The 22,337-nt window shown below is 35.7% G+C and overlaps 1 protein-coding gene across 1 annotated transcript; it reads right to left on the bottom strand.

Moving 5' to 3' along the window:
- Positions 1-3,638: 3,638 nt before the first annotated feature.
- LOC141639705 (protein FAR1-RELATED SEQUENCE 5-like) lies at positions 3,639-4,851 on the bottom strand. The gene is made up of 3 exons (XM_074448764.1): positions 4,748-4,851; positions 4,499-4,688; positions 3,639-3,959 (listed from the first exon to the last, which is right to left on the bottom strand). Exons 1-3 carry the CDS (start codon positions 4,849-4,851, stop codon positions 3,639-3,641), a joined length of 615 nt encoding a protein of 204 aa, XP_074304865.1.
- Between the last annotated feature and the right edge of the window lie 17,486 nt (positions 4,852-22,337).

Below are 22,337 nucleotides of genomic sequence, written 5' to 3'. Positions count from 1 at the left end.
AGACGTTGGGTTTGGCGCAAAGAAGAACAAGTTGCCGTGCCCCCCCTTAAGTGCAACCCCAATCATCTCGGTAGTGAAGAGTCGCATCGTCATGAATGCGGTACCTTTGAATGTTGTGTATCAAGGGAAGTCGACTAAGTTAGTGTAAATCTGTGTTGTTAGACTATTAGTGTCTTTGTTATTGTACCGTTATTATGTATAATTACTAGTTTATTGTCTTTGTTATTCCCGTATTACTCTAGTGTTATTCCAAAGGTGTACTCTAATTTTAATTGAGTTTTCATATTACTTGTACTTTTTTCAAACACCATCCATTTTTACTCTAATCCCACCGTTATTCCGTTATAACGTTATTCAGGGATAATGAGCGGTTTGTTGTCTTTATTATTGCACAATTAGTCTACAGTTTTTTTAGTCTAATTAAGCTTTCTTATTACCTTTGTTTTCTAGAAACACTATCCATTTCTATTCAAGTGTAAATTTAGTCAAGTGTAAAAGCAGTGGTTTAGACTGCGTTTTTGCCAAAGTGTTATTCTACCATTATTCTTTGTTATCATTGCGGTATTACTCCAGCATAATAGCGGCTACTCTGCTTTGTTATTGTGCTATTAGTCTACACTTATTCTGCTGTTATTCCACTAGTTTAATTAAGTTTTACAAATACTATCCAATTTCTACGAAGAATATGCATTTTCTATTCAAATGCCAATGGCTGTTTTTTCTCAACTGTGATTCTATTGTTATTGCACCGTTATTCTTCTGTTTTTGCACTATTATTCCGCATAACTAGTTTATTCTGCTGTTATTCCACTGTTAGTCCAACATTATTTTGTTAAAACTATTCATTTTTATTCAAGTGTAAATTTAGTCAAGTGTAAAAGCAGTTGTTTAGACCGCTTTTATTACACTCGTTATTCTACCATTATTCTCACGTTTATTGCGATATTACTCCGCATAATTAGCAAGCTATTATGTGTTATTGCACTATTATTCGCAAAGACTTCGTTATTCCAACATTACTTAGAAATAGTTTTAAATAGCACTTAAAGATAGTACTTACATAATAAACATTAACTTTCTAAAATATTAAAGCCATTATTTCTAAAGCAATATAATATTTTAAACATATTTAAAAGCAAAGAAATTTCCGACCATCATCGTTAGATTTTTATATCTTTATTCTATTCTCTACGACGCCCGCGCGCCGGTCCTTGGACAAGGCACTCAACTTCCACCGACTCATCCTCAAAAGGGTTTTTGTACGCTTCCATAAGTTCCATGGCTTTCGAATCGGTGTCCAATGGCCGAGAGATTGAAATATCGGCTTCAAAATACTTCTTCGAGCATTCACACCAAAGAATGAATTGATTGTCCATGTCGGCTTCGTGTAGTTCCTATTTTTCTTTTCCTTCAACTGCTTACGCATACGTTCATTTTGAAGTTCAAAGAACCTTCAATCGTGCCTTTACACTGTCGACCTCTCTTATTAAGGCCTCTTCACGGGTTTCTGCTGCCTCTAAATTTGTCCTTGTGTCGATCAACTCTATCGTGAGGGACTCTATCGTCCGTTTGGCTTCATCGATTTCCCGCCTTGTCGGGGACCTTCGCTATTGTCGATTACGTCACTCATCCCGCAAAGATTGGAAGTATGAAACTTTTTGCATTATAAAAAGATGTTTAAAATTTTTGAACCAAATTAAAAGCAAACCAAAGCATAAGAAAGAGAATTACCTTTTTTGCGAAAGATAGAGAAGAGTGTTGACAGATATGAAAAATAAACATGAAAGAAAAATAAAGAATAGAAAGATAAGAAATTACCTTTTAGCAGAGGAGATAAAGTTTTTTTTGGAATGGACTTTTTCAAATGTGTGTGTTTGTTTTTTTTTACTCAAGTAGCAAAGAATTTATAGGGGCTTGGGAATAGAATCGGTTTTTCTGTAATAAAGTATAGAAAGATAAGTAATTAACTGTCTACCAACAAAAAAAAAAAGATAAGAAATTACCTTTTTGCGAGGAGATGCAGTTTTTCTTGAATACAAACAGTTTTTGACTTATTCGGTGTGTGTGTGTTTTTTTTTCAAAAACCACGCAATAGCAGATATTTATAGGGGTTGGGGAATACAAACAGTTTTCCCGTAATTATATTAGATTAGGTTAGGTAAATCGTTTTTAATAAAATCGAAAAGTGGAACCGCTTTTTATAAATATTACTAACTGTTATTATTCAACTCATTATTGTAGTGTGTAATTTGCGCTTTTATTTTTGTGGGTGGTTTGTGAAAAAAACAATGATAATATTAACAAAAAAAATTAAAGTAACTAGTATTAATTCTCATATAATGTAGGTCTCACTTTATTATCTAGAAGATACATTTTAGGTTAAAATGTAATTCGAACAATGACAAATAGTAAAAGTCTTTGACATTTTTAGGCGAGATCTTCATCGTAGCCGCATTTTTTCTTTGCGTCTCTTTTGTCTTTGTTAGTTCATGCATCCGATTCATATTCCCGCAATTTTTGCTTAGTATTTAGCAAATACATTAATAGCGTAATAGCAAGAGAATAACATTAATAGCGAGAGAATAACAACACATTAATAAAGCATTATAGCAAAGAATCTAAATTTAGCGGCTACTACTCATTGTATTGCGAACACTATCCATTTCCACCAAGAATATCCATTTTCTATCCAAAAATAACAACACATTAATAGCACAATAGCAAAGAGAATAACACAACAAAGAGAATAGCGAGTAACACAGAATAATAGGGGAATAACGAGAATAAAAGGATAACATATTCCTGCAATTTTTGTTTGTTCATGCATCTGATTTATATTGCTGCAATTTTTGCTTAGTATTTTAGAAGCTACATTAATAGCGTAATAGCAAGTGGAATAACATTAATAGCAAAAGAATAACAACACATTAATAGCAGAATAGCAAGTAGACTAAATTTAGCAACTACTCTGCTTTTATTGCGATACACTATCCATTTCCACAAAGAATATCCGTTTTCTATTCAAAAATAACAACACATTAATAGAAGAATAGCAAGAGAATAACACAACAACAGCAGAATAGCGAGTAACACAGAATAATAGGGAATAACAAAGAGAATAAGAGGATAACATTAGAATAATAGGAGAGTATTAGTCCGCATTCATACCTCTTCGCTTCGATTCTTCTTCATCTTCGTCATCGAAGGGGACTTTCAAAGAAATGGAAGAGTACAAGTTCTACTGTTGTGGTTCACCCACTTCTTGCAGTTACCGCATCTTCGCTTCCTCTTTTGTTGCTTGGTTTTGGCCTTTTCTTTGGAGGACCTTAATCTTTTGCCACTGCCCTTATTCTTGGCCTTGTTTGGCGGTCGAAGGTCAATGTCATTTGAAGTCGTGATGCCTAGAAGAGCCTCGATTTCACAGGTTTTTAGTCTTCGGTTAAATTGGTCCTGTGATGTTCTCCCCGAACTGTGTCGATTTTCTGCAGCTTGCTTCATGTGTTTAACAAAGAGCATAACCGTCCATCACCCCGACAGTTGCATAAATCTCGGACAAACCTTTGACATCTCAGCTTTCTTGATGTCAGCCTCATCAATCTCTTCTATCACCTTTCCATTTTTATCTCGGACAACCGGCCTCAGAGGATTTCTTTGTCCATCGAGCAAGGACATAAGGGTCGGTATCCCGTGGACCCGCCACCATTCCACACCCATAGTATATGGCGACAAACAATGCCATGCCTCTCAAACAGCTTACATGCACATTTGCTCTCGTTAGTTTTGGTGTTAAATTCAACTCGGAAGCTCATGTGCTTCAGTCCATCACGAACGTCATGATACTCCACCGCCCCTACTGTTGTCAAACCCCCCACCCCCATGCTGCATATGGCATGTTTGACTTCATTCTGAAAGTCCCCAAAGATAGGATGGGTGTAAACAAGTGAGGCATGCATCTCCACCTTAATAGCAGAATAGCAGTGGAATAACATTAATAGCAGTAGAATAACAACACATTAATAGCGTAATAGCAAAGAGACTAAATTTAGCAATACTTTGTCATATTGCGGTTTACACTATCCATTTCCACAAAGAATATCCGTTTTTTATTCAAAAATAACAACACATTAATAGAAGAATAGCAGTAGAATAACACAACAGCAGTAGAATAACAACACATTAATAGCAGAATAGCAGTAGAATAACAACACATTAATAGCAAAATAGCAGTAGAATAACAACACATTAATAGCGAAATAGCAATAGAGACTAAATTTAGCAAATACTTTGTTTGTTATTGCGACACTATCCATTTCCACAAAGAATATCCGTTTTTTATTCAAAAATAACAACACATTAATAGAAGAATAGCAAAGTGGAATAACATTAATAGCGAATAACACAACAGCAAAGCGAATATAGCGAGTAACACGGAATAATAGGGGAATAACAAGAGAATAGCGGTGGAATAACATTAATAGCGTAATAGCAAAGGGAATACCTTCATCGGCCCTACTTTCTCGAGCATACTATGCTCATTAGCATTATCCATCCTCCTTTTGTGTATGCCTTTGTCATTTATTGCGGAATTGTACCTCATCCAAAACTCGACGAGGGTTCCAAAATGGCTTTCAAACCGCTTGAAATAGCTGTTTGAACTTTCGATCTCCGGGTTGTTCGCAACAAATAACCTAGAGGCAGATCCCGAAAGTATGCCGGTATCCACTTTTGTCTGATTGCAAAGACATACTTCAACCACCGGTTGCTTTCCATACCATGGGCTTCAATAACAATGATCTTCCGATTCTGCTTCAAATTCGTGTGGCTCGAGGTCGACATCCCACACAACGGCATTTATGTTCATAAATTCAGATCATTGCAGATTGCCCTTCCCACTTTCTCGCATTTTCGCATGATATGCCACATGCAATACTTGTGGACGTAATGGTTGAAGACATTTGGGTAGGCTTTTTAATTCCCGGCACCGGTCCGTAATTACACATTGAGGTTGTCACGCTGCCTCATTGCTTCGAGGAATTTTTAAAAATCCACTCAAATGAATGCCGACTCTCAAGTCAAGTAACCCACCGCAAAAGTCACCGTCTTCTTGTTGTGGTCTACTCCGGTGAAGGGAGTAAACACCATGAAATATTGTTTGTCCCATAAGTAGGGTCAAATGAGATCGTGTCTCCATATAACTTGTAGTTGTTTATCCCTTCCTTATCAGCCCAAATAACCTTCGTCAAGCATTTCTTCTCATCCTGATCATAAGCAAAGTAGAACCCCTTTGTTTCAGCCAACATTTTGAAATGCCCAATGAACATTTTAGCATCGTTATCCCCAATGTAACACTTGATATTTCGTTTGAAGTTTTTGAAGTCTAGCAAAGAGGCACCGATATTCTGATAACCATTTGAGTATTCCTTGAGAATTCTGAAGCTCAATGTTGGACCTATGTTGAGCTTAGTATGATCAATAATGGTCCTCTTAATGTAGTCATGGACGTCCCTTGAGAGCTTCTGGAACTCCCTGTTTTTGACAGAGTAAAGAGAGTGATTGTGAACGCTACAAAGACATCCACAATATACCCACCCGGCCTGTCATCCTGTTTTTTCACGTTCTCAACCTCATGTTCGCCTTAGACCACACCTTGTCGAGCATGCTTCTTTGGTCATCTAATTCGCTTCGGTCTTTGTTCTCTCTGTACTCAAATTACCACCTTCATGATTTGTTGCTTCAAGTCGCAGCTTTTCTTTTCATATCCCTATACCGTCATCCATGTTGATCAGTGATTTGACACCGACGCCCCCCTTATATTTCGCATTTGTGTACCTTCTCACATCAAATCCGCAAGCCGATTACATATATCTTTGTAGAATCAGATCGCATCCTCCAAGGTAAGAAAGAACATGCCACGTTTAGGCGTAAAATCACTCTCAACAGTCCTTACCCACCGCTCGGTCCCCGTGTACTGTTTGAATGAAGAGTTGAAACAAACTCATCGTTTTCTTCGTCTGTGTCAAAGTTGGGGTGGTGTATATATTGTTATTAGAAGAATCCCCAATAGGTAAGACCGCATTGTCTTCAACAATAGACACAAGAGAAAGATCTCATGACAAGAAATTAATATAATGAGTACAAATCATTGGACAACAAAATCACAATAACATCACAATAACAAAGAGTACGGGGGAGAGATCAACATTGCGGTAATGTGACAATAACAAGATGATAACAAAGAAAGTGAAACAGACGACAATCAATAACATCACAATAACACTAAATGTGTTTATCTTATGCTACTCTCTTATCACCGTATATTTTCACGCTATTTTTGCACAATAATATCACAACAATAGTAGCATAATATCATAATAAGAGTACAATAATATCAACATGTTTCTCTACTTTTTTACAATAATAGTACAAAGAATATCGGAATAACGTACTCTGTTCTACTTATTACATACGATATAATCTCGTATTTATTATGTAACTCTTTTTCAAGGCATATATTTTCATGTTATCTTTGCACAATAATAGCACAATAATGTTACAATAATACCACAATATAAAGATAATAATATAATCATGTTCTTTGTACGGTTACAATAATAGTACATTAATATCGAATAACAGTTCTCTTTTTCTATGTAATGCAAGCCGACAAGATAATAGTATCGTAAATAAATTTGAGAAACACATAGAAATCAATAATTGATTTATAAACACTCAGGCTAATAATATTACATTAATATTAGAATAACAGTTCTCTTTTTGTACTCTAATACAAGCCGGACAATACAATAATATCGTAATAATAATGAGAAACACATAGAAATCAATAATTGATTTATACACACTCGTGCTAATAATAGTACATTAATATCGAATAATGATTATCTTTTTCTACTCTAATACAAGCCGAGACAAGATAATAATATCGAATAACAAATGAGAAACATGTAGAAATCAATAATTTATTTATAAACAACGGCGGATGAAGAGATAAGAATGAATAGCAGATTACTGTTTCCATATTCACCGCCGAGTTGATTTCTTCGCTAACATTGTTATTGATCTCATTGTCCATCTTTTATACCCGAAAACAAGAAAATCAAGTATTGAATTCAATTAAAATCAACGAATTTACACTAAAAATCAACGATTTTTACATTAATTAGGTTTTTTACATTAATTTCGAAAATACGATTGAATATACTAAAAATCAACGAATTTACATTACCTGTAATTCGATTGCCGCTAAAAATCAACGATTTTGTGTAATTTTATTAGGTTTTTTATGAATTTTCTATAGTCGGCGTTCTGATTTTTGAGTTTTCTCTGTTTTTGATTTGTAGAGAGATGTAGAGAGAGAGAGAATATCGTTAGAATGAGGTTTCTACATTTTCATGTTTCAAATAGCTTTTGTATTTTTCAATTTTTCCTTTTTTTTTTTTTTTTTTTTCTAATTTATCTTTTAATCTCAAATAACTTGATTTCAACTCACAACTCACCATAGCACTTAACTCACGAGATCCCGCCTATATATATATATATATATATATAGAATTAGGATCTATTGAGTCTAGCTTTTAGGGTGAGTCTGTCCTACCATTATAGGCCGTTAGATCTAATCAGTCCAATGGCTGAGATCATAACTGATCAACGTATTACGGTATTAACATAGTGCATTTTCGTAAGGGTAAAAGTGTAATTCACAAACAAACAACAAAACCTGATCCACTCACATTTTTCGTCATTCATCAGATCTCCTTTTTCTCTCATCAAATTTTCTCTGTTTTCTTTGTTCAAGCACATCTCAATTCTCCACTGCAATTTGTGCAATTCAATCATAATTTATGTAATTCAATCATAATTTAGGCAATTCAATCGTCTCTATGCTTATATTCTACATCGATCGCTGGAGTTTCGTACGGTTTCCCTAATCTCTCTCACATTTGTTTAATTTTCTTCATTTGTTTCCAAATTCGTTGTTTTTCACTTTGTTTTTCGATTTAAGTTTGTATCATTGCAGATAATTAAGGTAAATTTCACTACTTTGACCTACTCAGATTGTTGATCGATTCAAGGTGAGAATATTTTACCGATTCGATTTCAATTTTCATTGCTAATAATTGTAGTTTGAACATTATTTCATGAATTACTTGCTCAATTTGCGGAAAAATTTTGTTATTCGGTATAGTTTTCTGTTTTCTAGGGTTTATACTATTGTTTTGTATGTTTTTCCCTTTTCTGATTTTGTTTTAGCTTTCTTGTTGTTCGATCACTTATGCTTCTCAATTTTGCATTCATATTGTTCAATTTATATAATTATGTTCATTATTTCAGTAAATCTAATGTTATATCCTATTTATTTTAAGCATTTCGGGTGTTTCTTTCTTCTCAGCATCTTCTAAATATGTGTTAATCTCCAACGATTTCGCCGTTGGTGTTAAAGTAATTGAGTTATATGATTCAAACTTTATATTCTTGTATGTGTAAAGTAAACTGTACGATGATAAGGATTTTTTACTAGTGTTATACTAATGGTGTATATCTGTTACAGTAATTGTGCAACTGTGTTACAATGACATAACCTTGCTAATTGCTATGATAATGCTTTAAACTATTAGAATTTTTGAAGTAGTGTTTCTTTAATAGTGTAGTAGTGTTATTATAATAATGTAATCGTGTTATATTAATGCCATGTGTTTGCGTTAAGGTATAACTGCGTTATAACGATGATGTAAAGGTGTTACTTTAATGGTGTAACTGTGTGATTCTGGAAGGCTGTTATCTTAATGGTCGAGAAGTGTGTGTAATAGTGTAATTTTAATGGTGTGACAAGGTTACTGCAATGATTTTTTGTTGTCAGTGTGATGTAGTTCACATTGTTGCTTGTATCCAGTTAATTTAGGTTTCAAACTCTAATTTTGGGTTATTTGTGTTTCTTCTTGCTGAATTAGGGGAATTGTTATCTAGAGTCATTTTTATTACAATTTTTATGTGTAGGTATTGCTTTTTTACAGAGGTATATTAGCAAAGTTGTATGTACAGTAAACTGGCTCATCTATAAAGTTGGTAGCATTTTAGCTTTGCCCAATGACGTTATCATCTCATTCGCGATCGATTTCACTTGTAGACAATGGAGAATTGGCAAAGTTATCAAATCATGGGAAGCTTCAAGTGATGCAACACACGCTTTCTTTAAGCTACAATCAGGTGAACTTGCTTGCAATACGTCTAGTAAATCCAATCTCGAGATGTTAGGTTACCTGTTACATTAACGGTTTAACCGTGTTATAATAATGGTTTAACAATGTTATTTTAATTCTAGTCTTATGGTGTGACATCTTCTTAGGCTAATTCTTAATTGTGAAGTTAGCAAATTATTGTTTTCTTTTACATTTCTTTACAAATTCAAGTTCTATGTTACCTAGAAAGCCATATTGTTGTGGCAGAGGAGAAACGATCCACAAGTATGAGTCAATTTGGTTGAAAAGCAGCTCCATGGAATGGTAAATCAAATTGGTTTTGGTGGGTATTCACCATGTTTCAAGTTGTTTTTATTTATTCAAACATCAAGTGTATGACATGTGTGTGAGTTTAGTAGTAGTTACCAACTAAGCTTTGTTTATTGTTGTTTTTACTTCTAAATCATTTAACTAGCCTCTTTAACAAATACACTTTCTTATTGCTCCAAATTAACTGGTATATGGTATTTGATGTAAGGTTGCACATATCAAAGGTTGCACAGCTAATTGTTGAAGTTGATGTAATGAGTTTCTCCAGAAGTAATTGTTGGAACTTGAAACTGTTAGTTTGAATGAGTATAGAATGAATTGTTGTTGAATATTAGTGTATGTATTGAACTATTGATCATGCTAGTATTCCATTTGGCCAACTTCATTCTTTGTGTGCAGGTCTCTATTGTGCCAGTGCTAATAAAGTAGGTTAGTAAAGGTTAGTAATCCTCTTTAACATTGTGTACCGGTTTATCAGTGTGAAATGATGCTCGCATTCTATTTGGAACTATTAAAGCTAAATTTTAATCGTAATTAACTCTTCATCCACGTTACTTTATATTTTTTGGAATATTTTAAAGGTTATTAGCTCAAACGGAAGAGCAATGTGCAAAATTTGCACAAAGGTATGGGTTCGAACCCCATATAGCCTAATAATTACTTTAATAATCAAATGACATGAACTTGTCATGACATGAGCAATGAAGTAGCATTGTTGATTAATAAGTCCATCATACATATATTCAAGCCTGCGAAATTAAGGATAAGCAAGTGATTATCAGAGTTAGGTATCCAACAACAATGTTCACGAGCCACTGTCTTATAATTACAACTAAGGTGTATCGGTGGCCGGTGGGTATGTGATGCCTTTGTAATCTCAAAGTCAAGGCTTATCTGAATTTGGTGCAACTAGTTTGTCATTTAGATTAACACTTGTATTTAATAAACCAACATGGGAGTCGAACCCACATCTTGTGCAATTTGCACAATGCTCTACCATTTGAGCTAATTGGCTTTAAAAAAGGTTAATACATAAATACTCATAACGTATATTAATATACAAGTTTTGTTTAAATACTCTTTATGAGTAAAGATCAGACACCTTAATATCGGTAAAATTCTTACAATTTATTCAGAGAAATATAATCTTGTAGAGTAATAGAAGTATAGAACCAACGAGACCCAGAATAACAACAAATTTGTTACAATAACATACATTGTACGTTACATTAATAGGCACAGTGTGTTATAATACCGGCAAATCTAAGTCACCATACCAGCAAATTGAATTATAATAATATGAAGTATAGAACCAACGAGACCCACAATAACAGCAAATTTGCTACAATAATACACTGTACGTTACAATAAAAGGCATTGTGTGTTACAATACCAGCAAATCTAAGTCACCATAGCAGCAAATTGAATTATAATAATATGTTACAATAATAGCTAGGATGTGTTACAATAACCGCAATTATATGTTATAATGACACATAATTTCTTCATACACATGCTTATTACTGTCATAACGCAAGTATATATGCTTATTATTGTCAATAACAGCAATTACTATTGTCATAACACAACTATTTCTTTTCCTTTCAAAAAAACACAACTATTTCTTGTTCAATTAAACAAATGTTCATACAATCCAGCCCTTCTTCCTCCAAGAACATCCAGATGGAGGTTGAATAAATAGACAATTAGCATAATGCAAATATCATAACAATCATAAAAATAGAGTAACAGAGTTTCCTCAAAATTATAACAGCGTTATACACTTATGGTAACATTACTTTTGCCATTATTAGTGTAACACAATTATACACTTTATTCTGACAAAGGTAATTCATTAGAGTAACACTACTCCAATAATATGTTTTGACATTAAAATAGTATGAATAAAACTCAGCTCAACTCAACTAAATAGATATGCAATCGAAAAAACACAGTTTAACCATTATTAAGAACCATCATAGGATATCTACACTGAAACAAATGATCATACTTACAAAAAAGAATGTCATTCATAGCAAATAGCAACAAAATTTACTAAATGTATATTCAACCAAATATAGCTAAAGAAATCAGTAATAGAATACAACTTCTATTATATCATTGATCTATACCGACAATTATTGAAACTTCGAGTACTAATAATCAAAATTTGTAAAATACAATCAAATTAGGTTATTCGACATCTACACATAAATTATAATTAAATCCTACTTTGAAACCAAGTGAGATAGAAAGTTGTATACACATAAAATTGAGTCGAAATAACACATAATCTTTGTAACAACACAGTAAAATAAAGATTTTAGTTAAAAAAAATCAATCTCCAAAGCGTAAAAACTTTAATACATCGATTTTCTTACCTTTGCGTGCTTAGTTGATATCGTTCATTGATACTTGAGTCATTTGCTTGAGATTGTCATCAATTTAGGGAATTCTTGAGGTAAAAGAAAGCAATTACGTTAGTTTAGATGAATGTTCATAAATTTGGGGAAATTTGAAGAGGAGAGAGAAGGACGTTTTTTTTTGTGAAGACTGGAGATTAGTTTGTTTAACGGGTTAGTGGGAAGAGTAAACGACTAATTTGTTGACGTGGGCAAATCTGGAGCATTGAGCATCTTTGATCCGACGGCTGTAAAAAGTAGGACGGACTCATTTAAAACTCTGGACTCACCGGATCCTCAGATATATATATATATATATATATATATATATATATATATATATATATATATATATATATATGTGGGATCCTCAAATTCCACCTAAATATTTGAAATTTAGTTATAAAACAATATCACGCACTATACAAAACAATATCACGAATTATTTTTTTCAAATTTTTTTTTTTGAAATAAAAAAAAATTCGAATTTTTTTTTTCGAAATTTTTTTTTTTTTCGAAAATTGTTTTTTCGAAATTTTTTTTTCGAAAATTGTTTTTAACAATTTTTTTTTCGTGTAAACTGTGATATTGTTTAGTAGAACGTATGATATTGTTTAGCATAACTTGTCATATTGTATCACAAAACAATATCACGAAACTTTTTTTTTCAAAATTTTTTTTTCAAATTTTTTTTTTCGAATTTTTTTTTTCAAATTTTTTTTCGTGAAAGCTATGATATTGTTTAGTATATCGTGTGATATTGTTTAGCATAACGTGTGATATTGTCTTACAAAACAATATCACGATTTTTTTTTTCAATTTTTTTTTTCAAAAAGTTTTTTTTCCAGCTGTGATATTGTTTAGTATAACGTGTGATACTATAAGCTGTGATATTATTTAATATACCGTGTGATATTATATCGTGGACTCACGGACTCAAAAAGATAGGGTGGACTCATGTGATCCTAATTCTATATATATATATATATATATATATATATATATATATATATATATATATATATATATATATATATACCTATAGTAATCACACATATAAAAACCCCATCAATAGATATCGACCTTGGCCACGCATAACATATAGATACAGTAAAACAAGCCGAGACCCTTTGGAGAACACAACATGTGATAATAATGGTAGGTTACCGAGAGAGTGTCATGTGAGACTTATCGCGAACTTCAGGACGAAGTTCTCTTTTAAGGGGAGTGAATGTAAGAACTCGGAAAAAATTTAGATAAGAAAGAGCATGATACGTGGCAAAGTATTGAGAATGAACAAGACCTAGGATAGATAGGATATATTTGTGTAACAATAAGAGTGATGATGTCTAGAGAACACACTAGAACCGAGGAAGAGGCTCGAGAGTAGACCAAGGAATATTTGGGAAAGAGAGTGAGTGGCGAACTTCGGGGATGAAGTTCATTTTAACGGGGGAAGATTGTAATACCCGACATTTGTGAGACCCGTACTTAGACCTAGGGACACGTGAGGGAACCCACATGTACTCGGGAGTAAAGGATGATCCTCCTACGAGACTAAGTAAGACCTAAACTAGACCTAGTAGACTTTCAGTGGACCGAGTAGAACCCCAAGTGGACCAAGTGAGTCGGCACTCGATCGAGTGATGGTACACTCGACCGAGTGAGACCCACTCAGTCGAATAAACTGGTCACTCGGTCGAGTGGAGCTGAGCTGTACCCGAGAAAGGAAATTCGGGTTTTCATCCTATCCCAACCCTATCCCATTCATTCTTCTCCTTCTTTCTTCTTACACTAAAACCCTCTCCCTTCTCTCTAAAAATCTCCCAATGCCCTACCCTTGGCCTTCAAGCTTGGATTCATGGTGGAACACCTCTCCTATGTCCCGATCTACCTTTGTAAGTAAAAATCTCACGTTTTCCTCTTTGTCTAATGAGTACATTCGAGTTAGGGTTTACTAAGAGAGGTTAATTAGTAATTAGCTATGTAAAATGAATAGATAGTGAATAATAATGAGTGATTTTATGTTGTAATTTAGTATAGAGTGATTTGTGATAGTTATTACATGATTTATGTAGGATGAGACGGTTTTATGAAATAGATACTTGGTGATTTCGATTAGCTTGAGAATTATGCTTAAAGGTAGGTTATCCTACTCGGCTTCAATATTGTGTATGAATATTTGGGCGTCTTTCCTCACTATTGTATTCATGAGTCGGTTAATATGTATGTGAGATTGAATTCAGGAATGTGGTCATATGTTAAGCGTTGTTCTTTCATTTGTCATGTATGGTTGTGATTGTGTTGTGTTAGAGGTCTTTGGTGGTGGTGCTTGTTTATTGAGGAGACGTAAGACGGTTGGGAAACCGTCTTGTGCTCGGGTCGCCCCTTGGAGTTTCTCACTCCAAGGGGGATGTGCACATTAATGACTTGAGTCACGGAGAGACTCGTGTGGTTAAAGCACGACGTCTGGAAGGGGATCCGCTTGGCTTTCGAACCCGGTACGTCTGGGCGTGTCCCGGTACCTTTGTGTGAGATGAGGTGTCGTGGGCGTGTCCCTGCCACCGGTGGTTGTGGGTACGTCTGGGCGTGTCCCGATACCGGTATGGTGATTGCATAGTCGAGTCCCATTCACATGATTATATCGAGTCTACACTTATCGAGTCATGTCTTATGTTTATGTATTGAAACTGACGTTTGTTGTGTCCGTGTAAATGTCACCTATATCCGGGGTGGGCTATATCGATCCATATGATATTTCCGATCATATGAGGAGCAGTTGTTTACAGGTTAGCTTTGGTTGCTTGTGGGAGACGGGACGAGCCGTGAGGACATTCGAGTCGAGCATAGTTGATTAGATTGGTTTAGTAGTCATGAGTTGTATTATTCATTTCATTTATTTCACTTATGTCTATGTAATCGACTAAACAATTATTTATGTTAATTGTTTCTCAATTGCGACTTCGATTTCACTACCTCAGGAAACTGAGAAGGTAACATCTTCCCCATTACCTTGGTCGGGTAAGAAGGGGGTGTTACAAATTCACCCCCCCTTTTTCTGACTATTTTCATATCTTTCTAACTGCTTTCATATCTTTCTCCATCTTTCTCCATTATGCAGTTAATTAATCATATTCTCCCCTTAAATTATTCTATCAATTGTTGTATCTCTCATTCTTCAATCAGAATCAATAAGAATTTAATCAATTGTTACCATTAATAAGCTTCGATGGTGGGTGAAACATCAAATGTATCATCATCAATGGAACATAAACATCAAATGAGCATGAAACTTCAATGGAAAATGAATCATTTAACTCAGAATCAATGGCTTTGGAACGACAATTAGAAATTACATCTCCTTGTATTTTTGAAAGTTTAAGCTCGTATAATTTTCGTAGTAGCTCGTATTATTTTCATAGTAGCTCGTATTTTTGAAATTTTATACTCCTACTAGCTTGTATTTTTTTCATAGTAGCTCATATCTTTTCATAATAGCTCGTATTTTTCATGCGCGTATAATTTGTTCGAAATGAAACCAATTACCAACCTAAATAACATTTCAACTTTAAAATAAAATAAATCGAAATATAACTAAAATGAAATTATTATCAGTAACTAGAAACGATCAGCAGAAATGACGGAGAACGAACTAGCTCATTAAAAACTCAAATTAACTAAGTCTATCATGGTAGAACAATCATTCAACCAGATTAGATCGAAGATGTCTTAGTCTAATGGTTAAGACAAAAGTATTGTGGTCAATAGGTAGTTTAGGACTCGAATCCCCACTCCACTCTGATGCGTCTTAGTGCGCGTTTCGTTAGACAAAAAATAAAATAACAATCATCCCGACTAGATAGTGATTTAAGATACAATTGGTTTCCCGTAAAATGCCCATATCCGTTTAAGTGTAAAATGGGTTAAATTCAATCCTCCTATTGGTGGATGGGACAAAAATTTGCTACTCCTTATTTAGAGATTTTGTTTTCTTATCGCATCCATTTATTTCACCTAGGTTATTATTTAAGACGAATGTGTCCGTTTTAATCAAAAATTTCATTTCGTTAAATCCATAAACAGTTGATCTTCCTTAAGACGGGTCATTTTGCTCACGGGATTTTGATACCATAGATCAAATATAACCACTTTTGAAAACCAAATTACCATTAATCAAAATTAGTTGGGATTATTGTGAATTTGTGATTACATTTGACTATAAAATAATCACAAAATCCAATCTTTTATAAAAGACGAAAATGATTCATCTAAAACAAGAATTTGTGATCCAGAAACTTGTAAGCTGACGCAGACAAAGACCTACGAGACCGACGGGCTTACCAAAATAGAGTACCAATATTAAGTAGTTATTTTTCGGCTCTTGGAACCCAGTTATACCCACATTTTTGTTGATGGGATAAACAATTACTTTTTGAATTTAATGCTACCTTAACTTACTATATGTAAATTGAATGGAATCATTTCGTTAGACCACCCCCAAGCTAGGTCATGACCTAGGTCATGAAGGAGTGGGTCTCATTAATCATCCATTAAGAAAAAAATTAGCACGACCTCTTGCCAAAACAGGTCACTTGGTGACCTCTGCTTCTACTCTTGACCTCTTCCATGACCTCATAGGTGTTATGCTCTTATTGGTTCCCCAAAAAATCCACAGTACAAGCTAAGAAAATACGTCAGTGTAGCCTGTTGTATTTTGTTTGATTTCCTCTATGCCCGTAAAAGTGAGATATTAATTTGTAAATAAACTAAATGATAATTGTAGATTAAACCAAAATAAAATAAATTATGAGCATAAAAAAACGACTAGATCTTTTGATTCTCTATCAAAAAAACTCAATTTTGAAATTTTTTGACCCACTTTTAATTTTTTTTATATTCTAATTAATTCTCCATTATATCATATTTAAAAATAACCCTAAAATTATAAGTAATTTCAAAACAAAACATAAACACGAATTTATTCATACAGAAAATCAAAGAAACTCGGGAAAAAAAATTAATACATCAAAATTATAAATGGAAAATTACCTGATGAAGATGATAACTGATTTGGTAAAAGGGATAAAAGATTTGGGGATAATTGGAGGGATGAATGATTTGAAGTTGGTGATAATTGATTTTAGGGAAATTAGAAGGTAAAATTGTTAAAGGGAGATAGATGGAATTTGTGATGATCTTATTAGGTTTAGGCTTTAGCCTTATATAAGAAATACAATGCAACTAATTAAGCTAAAGAATAGGCAAGAATATTGTAACCAAATAACAATAATATCTTATCATATCGTCTATTTCCTAACACACCCCCTGATACGTGCATAATATATAGTCTTTTTAGCCTATTTCAGCACGTATTTTTATGCATTTTTATACTGTTTTTATAGTATTTTGCCCCGAACTGGCTACTTTGGTTCGTTTTGTCCATTTTGTAGAAATGAACGCGAAAGTAGTGGAATCGTACCCTTTTTCGTCCTTTTTGCATGTATTTAGAGGAGACGGGATTTTCCTGAGTGAGACATTGCGTTGGGAAGCGTGTTGGCACGGACTACGAGGCAGTCGGGCACGGAGTTGAGCTGATTTGAAGACAAAGGACTCGATCGAGCAGTTTTACCACTCGATCGAGTAGTTTTTACGTCCATGGTTGGTCGATCGAGTAGTTTTCTACTCGATCCTTAAGCTGCTGAAAGATGAGTTACTCGATCGAGTAACTATCTACTCGATCGAGTAGATTTGCTGAGGTTTTGCTCGATCGAGTGGTTTTATTCCACTCGATCGAGTGGTTTTCGCTATTATGGGCTTTAAACAGCCCGTGTTATGTTTATTTCGTTAAACTTATTTACTTTTCTATTTAAGCACGCTTTACTAGGTCATTAGGATCTATCTTTTCACTATCTAATTTTCCTACTGTAAAACTTTACTGCGTTGCTTTTTGCTATTCACTGTAACCTTGTTCCCGACATGTCCCTTCTCTCTATCTGATAGTTTAAACTTATTTCCATGCTTTTACTGCTCTTATCCTTATTTCTCTTCCTTTAAACCTCGTAGTTTAGAAGCCAATTCAAACAACCCCCCCCCCCATTTGTTACCAAATAGAAGGACTTCTACAGATATCGTGCCTCCCTGAGGAGATCGACCCTACTTGCCGCTAGCTTCTGTTAGTTGTATTTAGGTTTATTTTTGGTACAGAAACGACCGTATCAAATTTTGGCGCCGTTGCCGGGGAGGCAATTGTTTTGTTTTTAGTCTTTCTCTTAGTTTAAGGGACATCCATTCCTTAAACTATTCTCATATTCTACTTGTAGTTTCTTTTTATGCGCAGGTCACAGGGTGGTGAATTACTACCGTACAATCCTGAGATTGAGAAGACTTTGCGTGAGTTGAGACGATCATCTAGGGTATTGCCGACAGAGGAAGAGCTGAGTACTCTGTCTAGTTACTACGAGAACGAGCTGTTTTAGGAGGATCCACCTTCATCACCTATTTCTACTTCATCACCGAGATCATCACATCTTCGGACATGGTCAAGAAGCAAGTATAGCTAGTCACTCTGGGCCGACGGCTGAGAATCTCTACAAGGGATTTGCATTACCAGGAACGGACAGAATATTCGAGCCGAAACCGTCTTATATCAATTTGGTTGAGAGGAACCAATTTGGGGGAGCTGCAACTAAAGATGCAGCCAAACACATGGAGACATTAATTGAATATTGCTGTTCCATACCACCACCAACTGGTGTGACTCCGGATCAGGTAAAGGAGACCATGTTCATATTCTCTCTTCGTGATGCTGCAAGGGAGTGGTACCGAGACCTGGATCGAGTTGCCAACGGAATACGATTGGAAGTCGCTGGCCCTGGCATTTTACAAGAAATATTTCTCTGCCTCGAAGACAAATGCAACTAGAGCTCAGATCACGAGCTTTAAACAAGGTCCTGATGAGAATTTTCATGAGGCATGGGTCCGTTTCAAGAAGTTGGTGCGAACTATTCCGCAGCATGGGTTCGAGAAATGGAGTATATGCAATCAGTTTTATAATGGGCTTTACGACGATCAGAGAGCTATCCTGGATGCGGCAGTTAGTGGTAGATTCCAGGAGAATGTTGGAGAGACTAAGGGGTGGAAAATTATTGATGATTTGGCCACCCATAAAGCCGAGTATGGAAATTCCAGGGGAAATCAAAGGAGAAGTGTTGAATCTCCTTCTGTAGCTGCATTAGAGGCTCTCACGGGGAGATTTGATAAGTATGAGTTGGGAGGGGCTTCGAAAGGAGGGTTCTATCATGTGAATGCTGTTTCAGACGGTTCTTTCATCTGCAAGAGTTGTGGAGGAGAGGGACATGTTTCAGATAATTGTCCCAATCCCTATGAGTCTTGCTCTGCCTTTCAACATTACAGGCAGACAAACACTTATTATGAGCCGAACGTCCATCCCAATTTGAGGTGGACTAGACAAAATGTGCTCAATCCTACTCTTCCTCCACACCAGCAGCAGCCGTATGTTCCTCCACATAAGAATCAACAAGGCTTTCAGAAGCCTTCGTCCTTCACTCTTCCTAATGACGGTGCATCATCTTCCGGTGGGGTGAGTGAAATAGGTGAGCTAAAGTCTATGTTGCAAGCCTTTACAAAGCAGATTCAGCTAAGTGATCAACAGAAAGATGCGTCCATTAAGGCACTTGAAACTCAAGTTGCCCAACTAGCCACGAATCAATCCTCAAGAAAGCAAGGTCAATTACCGACTCAAAATGAGAAAAATCCACATGAGACGGTAAATTTTATCAATTTGAGAAGCGGTCGTTCATATGAGGGACCAGAAATGCAAAAATCAGACCCGAGGAAGGCTATAACTGATGGTGAACAGTGTTCTGTCGAAGAAAGTGAGCTGACGGCTAAGAAGGTGCTCGATCGACTGGTTTCTAGAGGTCGATCGAGCAGATTTGGTGATGAAAGTGGTCGATCGAGTGAAAATTCCACTCGATCGAGTGAACAGGAAAATGGAACTGTTCGATCGAGTGAAAATTCCAGTCGATAGAGTGATATTGTTGAAGATTCTACTCGATCGATAGGGCAATTTGGTCAATCGAGTAGTTTTGATGACGGGAAGCTTATTCGAGAGCCTGCTAGTGCTCGATTAAGCGAGAAATCACCAGAAAGACCTCGTTCGAGAGGTAAGAAGCGTCCAAAGGATACAGAGCTTGCTCCGGGTGATACATTGGAAGAGAGAAACAAGGCACTCGAGATACCCATCACGGTTCCCTTCCCGAGGCAGGTGCAGAATACCAAAGCTAATCAACAATTCGGCAAATTTGTCGAATTCCTGAGAAGCTTAGAAGTCACTGTGCCGTTCACTGAGTTGCTGACAAAGGTACCCTCTTATCTTAATTCTATGAAAGAAATTTTATCGCGTAAAAGGAATATTAGTGATAATGAGACAGTAGCTTTAACTGAGGTGTGGTCAGCCCTATTTCAAAATAAGTTACCTCCCAAACAGTCAGATCCGGGTCGTTTTTCAATTCCGTGTCATATTGGTACCTATTCGATTGATAACGCGCTATGCGATCTAGGCGCTAGCGTGAGTGTCTTACCGTTGTCTCTGGCTAAGAGACTTGGTTTGACAAAGCTGAGTTGCACCAACATGACTGTCCAGATGGCCGACCGTAGTATATCACGGCCACTAGGTGTCATAGAAGACGTACCTGTGAAGATCGGGAGGTTCTTTATTCCCGTTGACTTCGTTGTCTTAGACATCCCCGAAGATGCATACACCCCTATTATTTTAGGGAGACCATTTTTGTCTACTGCCCGTGCAGTTATAGACGTCGGGGGGAAGAACGAGACCTTTCAGGTAGGGGACGAGGAGCTGATTTTTCATCAGTCTAAGCTCTGGAGGGCTCCCATGCAAGCTCAACCTTGCAATGCCCTCTCTTCTATCGACCCTATTATTGACACTCCAGATGAAAATTTGGAGTATTGTGCCGCTATTGTTACCCCTCCGCCTCAGATTGAGAGCAAAAAGGAGGAAAGTTCGTATGTTTTCCTTGCTGCAGGTACAGATGAAAACAATGAAGGATTTGTCAAAGGACAGTGTGCAATTATTGTCAATCAAATTGGAGATGATGACGCTTTACCGTGATAGAGGAGCAAGGATAAGGAAAGTTCGTGCTTATGTGGATGTGATTTATTCCCCTCCTACTGTTTTAAATGATTCAAATTCACGCTCATGGAAGTTGAAGAGGACAGTCAATGTTGCTGAAATGACGTCCTCCAGTCAGGAGCCCTCCCAGAGGCTACTGAATTGCATTGGGAATTGAGCGGGGAAATGCCCCGTGTAACACCTTGTAATAAATAATTTTTGAATTTCCGCTGAATTTGTTTTATTGCTTTTAATTAGGACAATTAGTTTTTAGACAGTTTTTAACGTAGATTTAAGACTATAGACTGTTCTCATGCGTATTTGGTATTTTGGGAAACTTTTGCACTTGTTTTTATGCAGGTTTGGGGAAGTTCGTCTTTTCAGTCGATCGAGTAAAGCCATAAAGGGGAGTTCTCGATCGAGTAGAATTCTACTCGATCGAGTAGCTGGATCATCAAAGTCCTCGATCGAGTAGTTTAAAACCACTCGATCGAGTGAATTGTAAAAGACGCAGGGAGTTTTCTTCCTTAAACTCCTTTATTTTGTTCTAATTTCATTCTTCACCTAATTTTCGTCTAACACCTCCCTATTTGCGATGAAACTCACCCCAAATCCCCATTTTTCTTGCTCAAACACCAAATCCGCCGCCTACAATCTGTTGCTTCCTTATTAATCTTTCAAAGCCCCATAATTTCCCCTTAATTTATGCTCATTTTCACGGTTTTAAAAGGGTTTAGGGTTTGCGATTTTGCGATCGAAAAATCGCCTATTTTGCTTGTTTAATTGAAGATTAATTGCAATTTGTAGGATTTCTACCATCAAGTAAGTGATTTCTACTTCCTCTTTGCATTTTAATTTCGTTATTTTGAATTTTATGAGGAAAAATTGGAATTAGGGTTCGAAAATCCATTGTTGGTCGAATTTTTTTCGACTTTAATTGTCTTTATTGGCCCTTACTTGTCTTGCTTGATGATCAATCCCCATTCCTTGCTGTTGATGCATGATTAATTCGAATATTGCGCGAGATTTCGCGATTAGGGCTGTTTTAGTCGAAATTTTCGACTGTCCGACGGGTTATATACTTTCATGACTTAATTAACCTCAGTTGTTGTTTAATTGCTGCTGTCAATACCTTCTATCCCGTTCCCTATCGCTGTTTACACGTTATGATTCGAATTTTTGAGGATTGTTGGGAATTATGTGCTGTAGGTTGAAATTTTCGACTAGTAGGGGGTTTTCACATGCTGTTTTCTGCTGGTT

This window comes from Silene latifolia, unplaced genomic scaffold (assembly GCF_048544455.1).
Source record: "Silene latifolia isolate original U9 population unplaced genomic scaffold, ASM4854445v1 scaffold_561, whole genome shotgun sequence".
In the NCBI taxonomy this organism is placed as follows: Eukaryota; Viridiplantae; Streptophyta; class Magnoliopsida; order Caryophyllales; family Caryophyllaceae; genus Silene; species Silene latifolia.
Note: the sequence above shows the minus strand (reverse complement) of the source record. Positions and strands in the feature narration are given on the sequence as shown.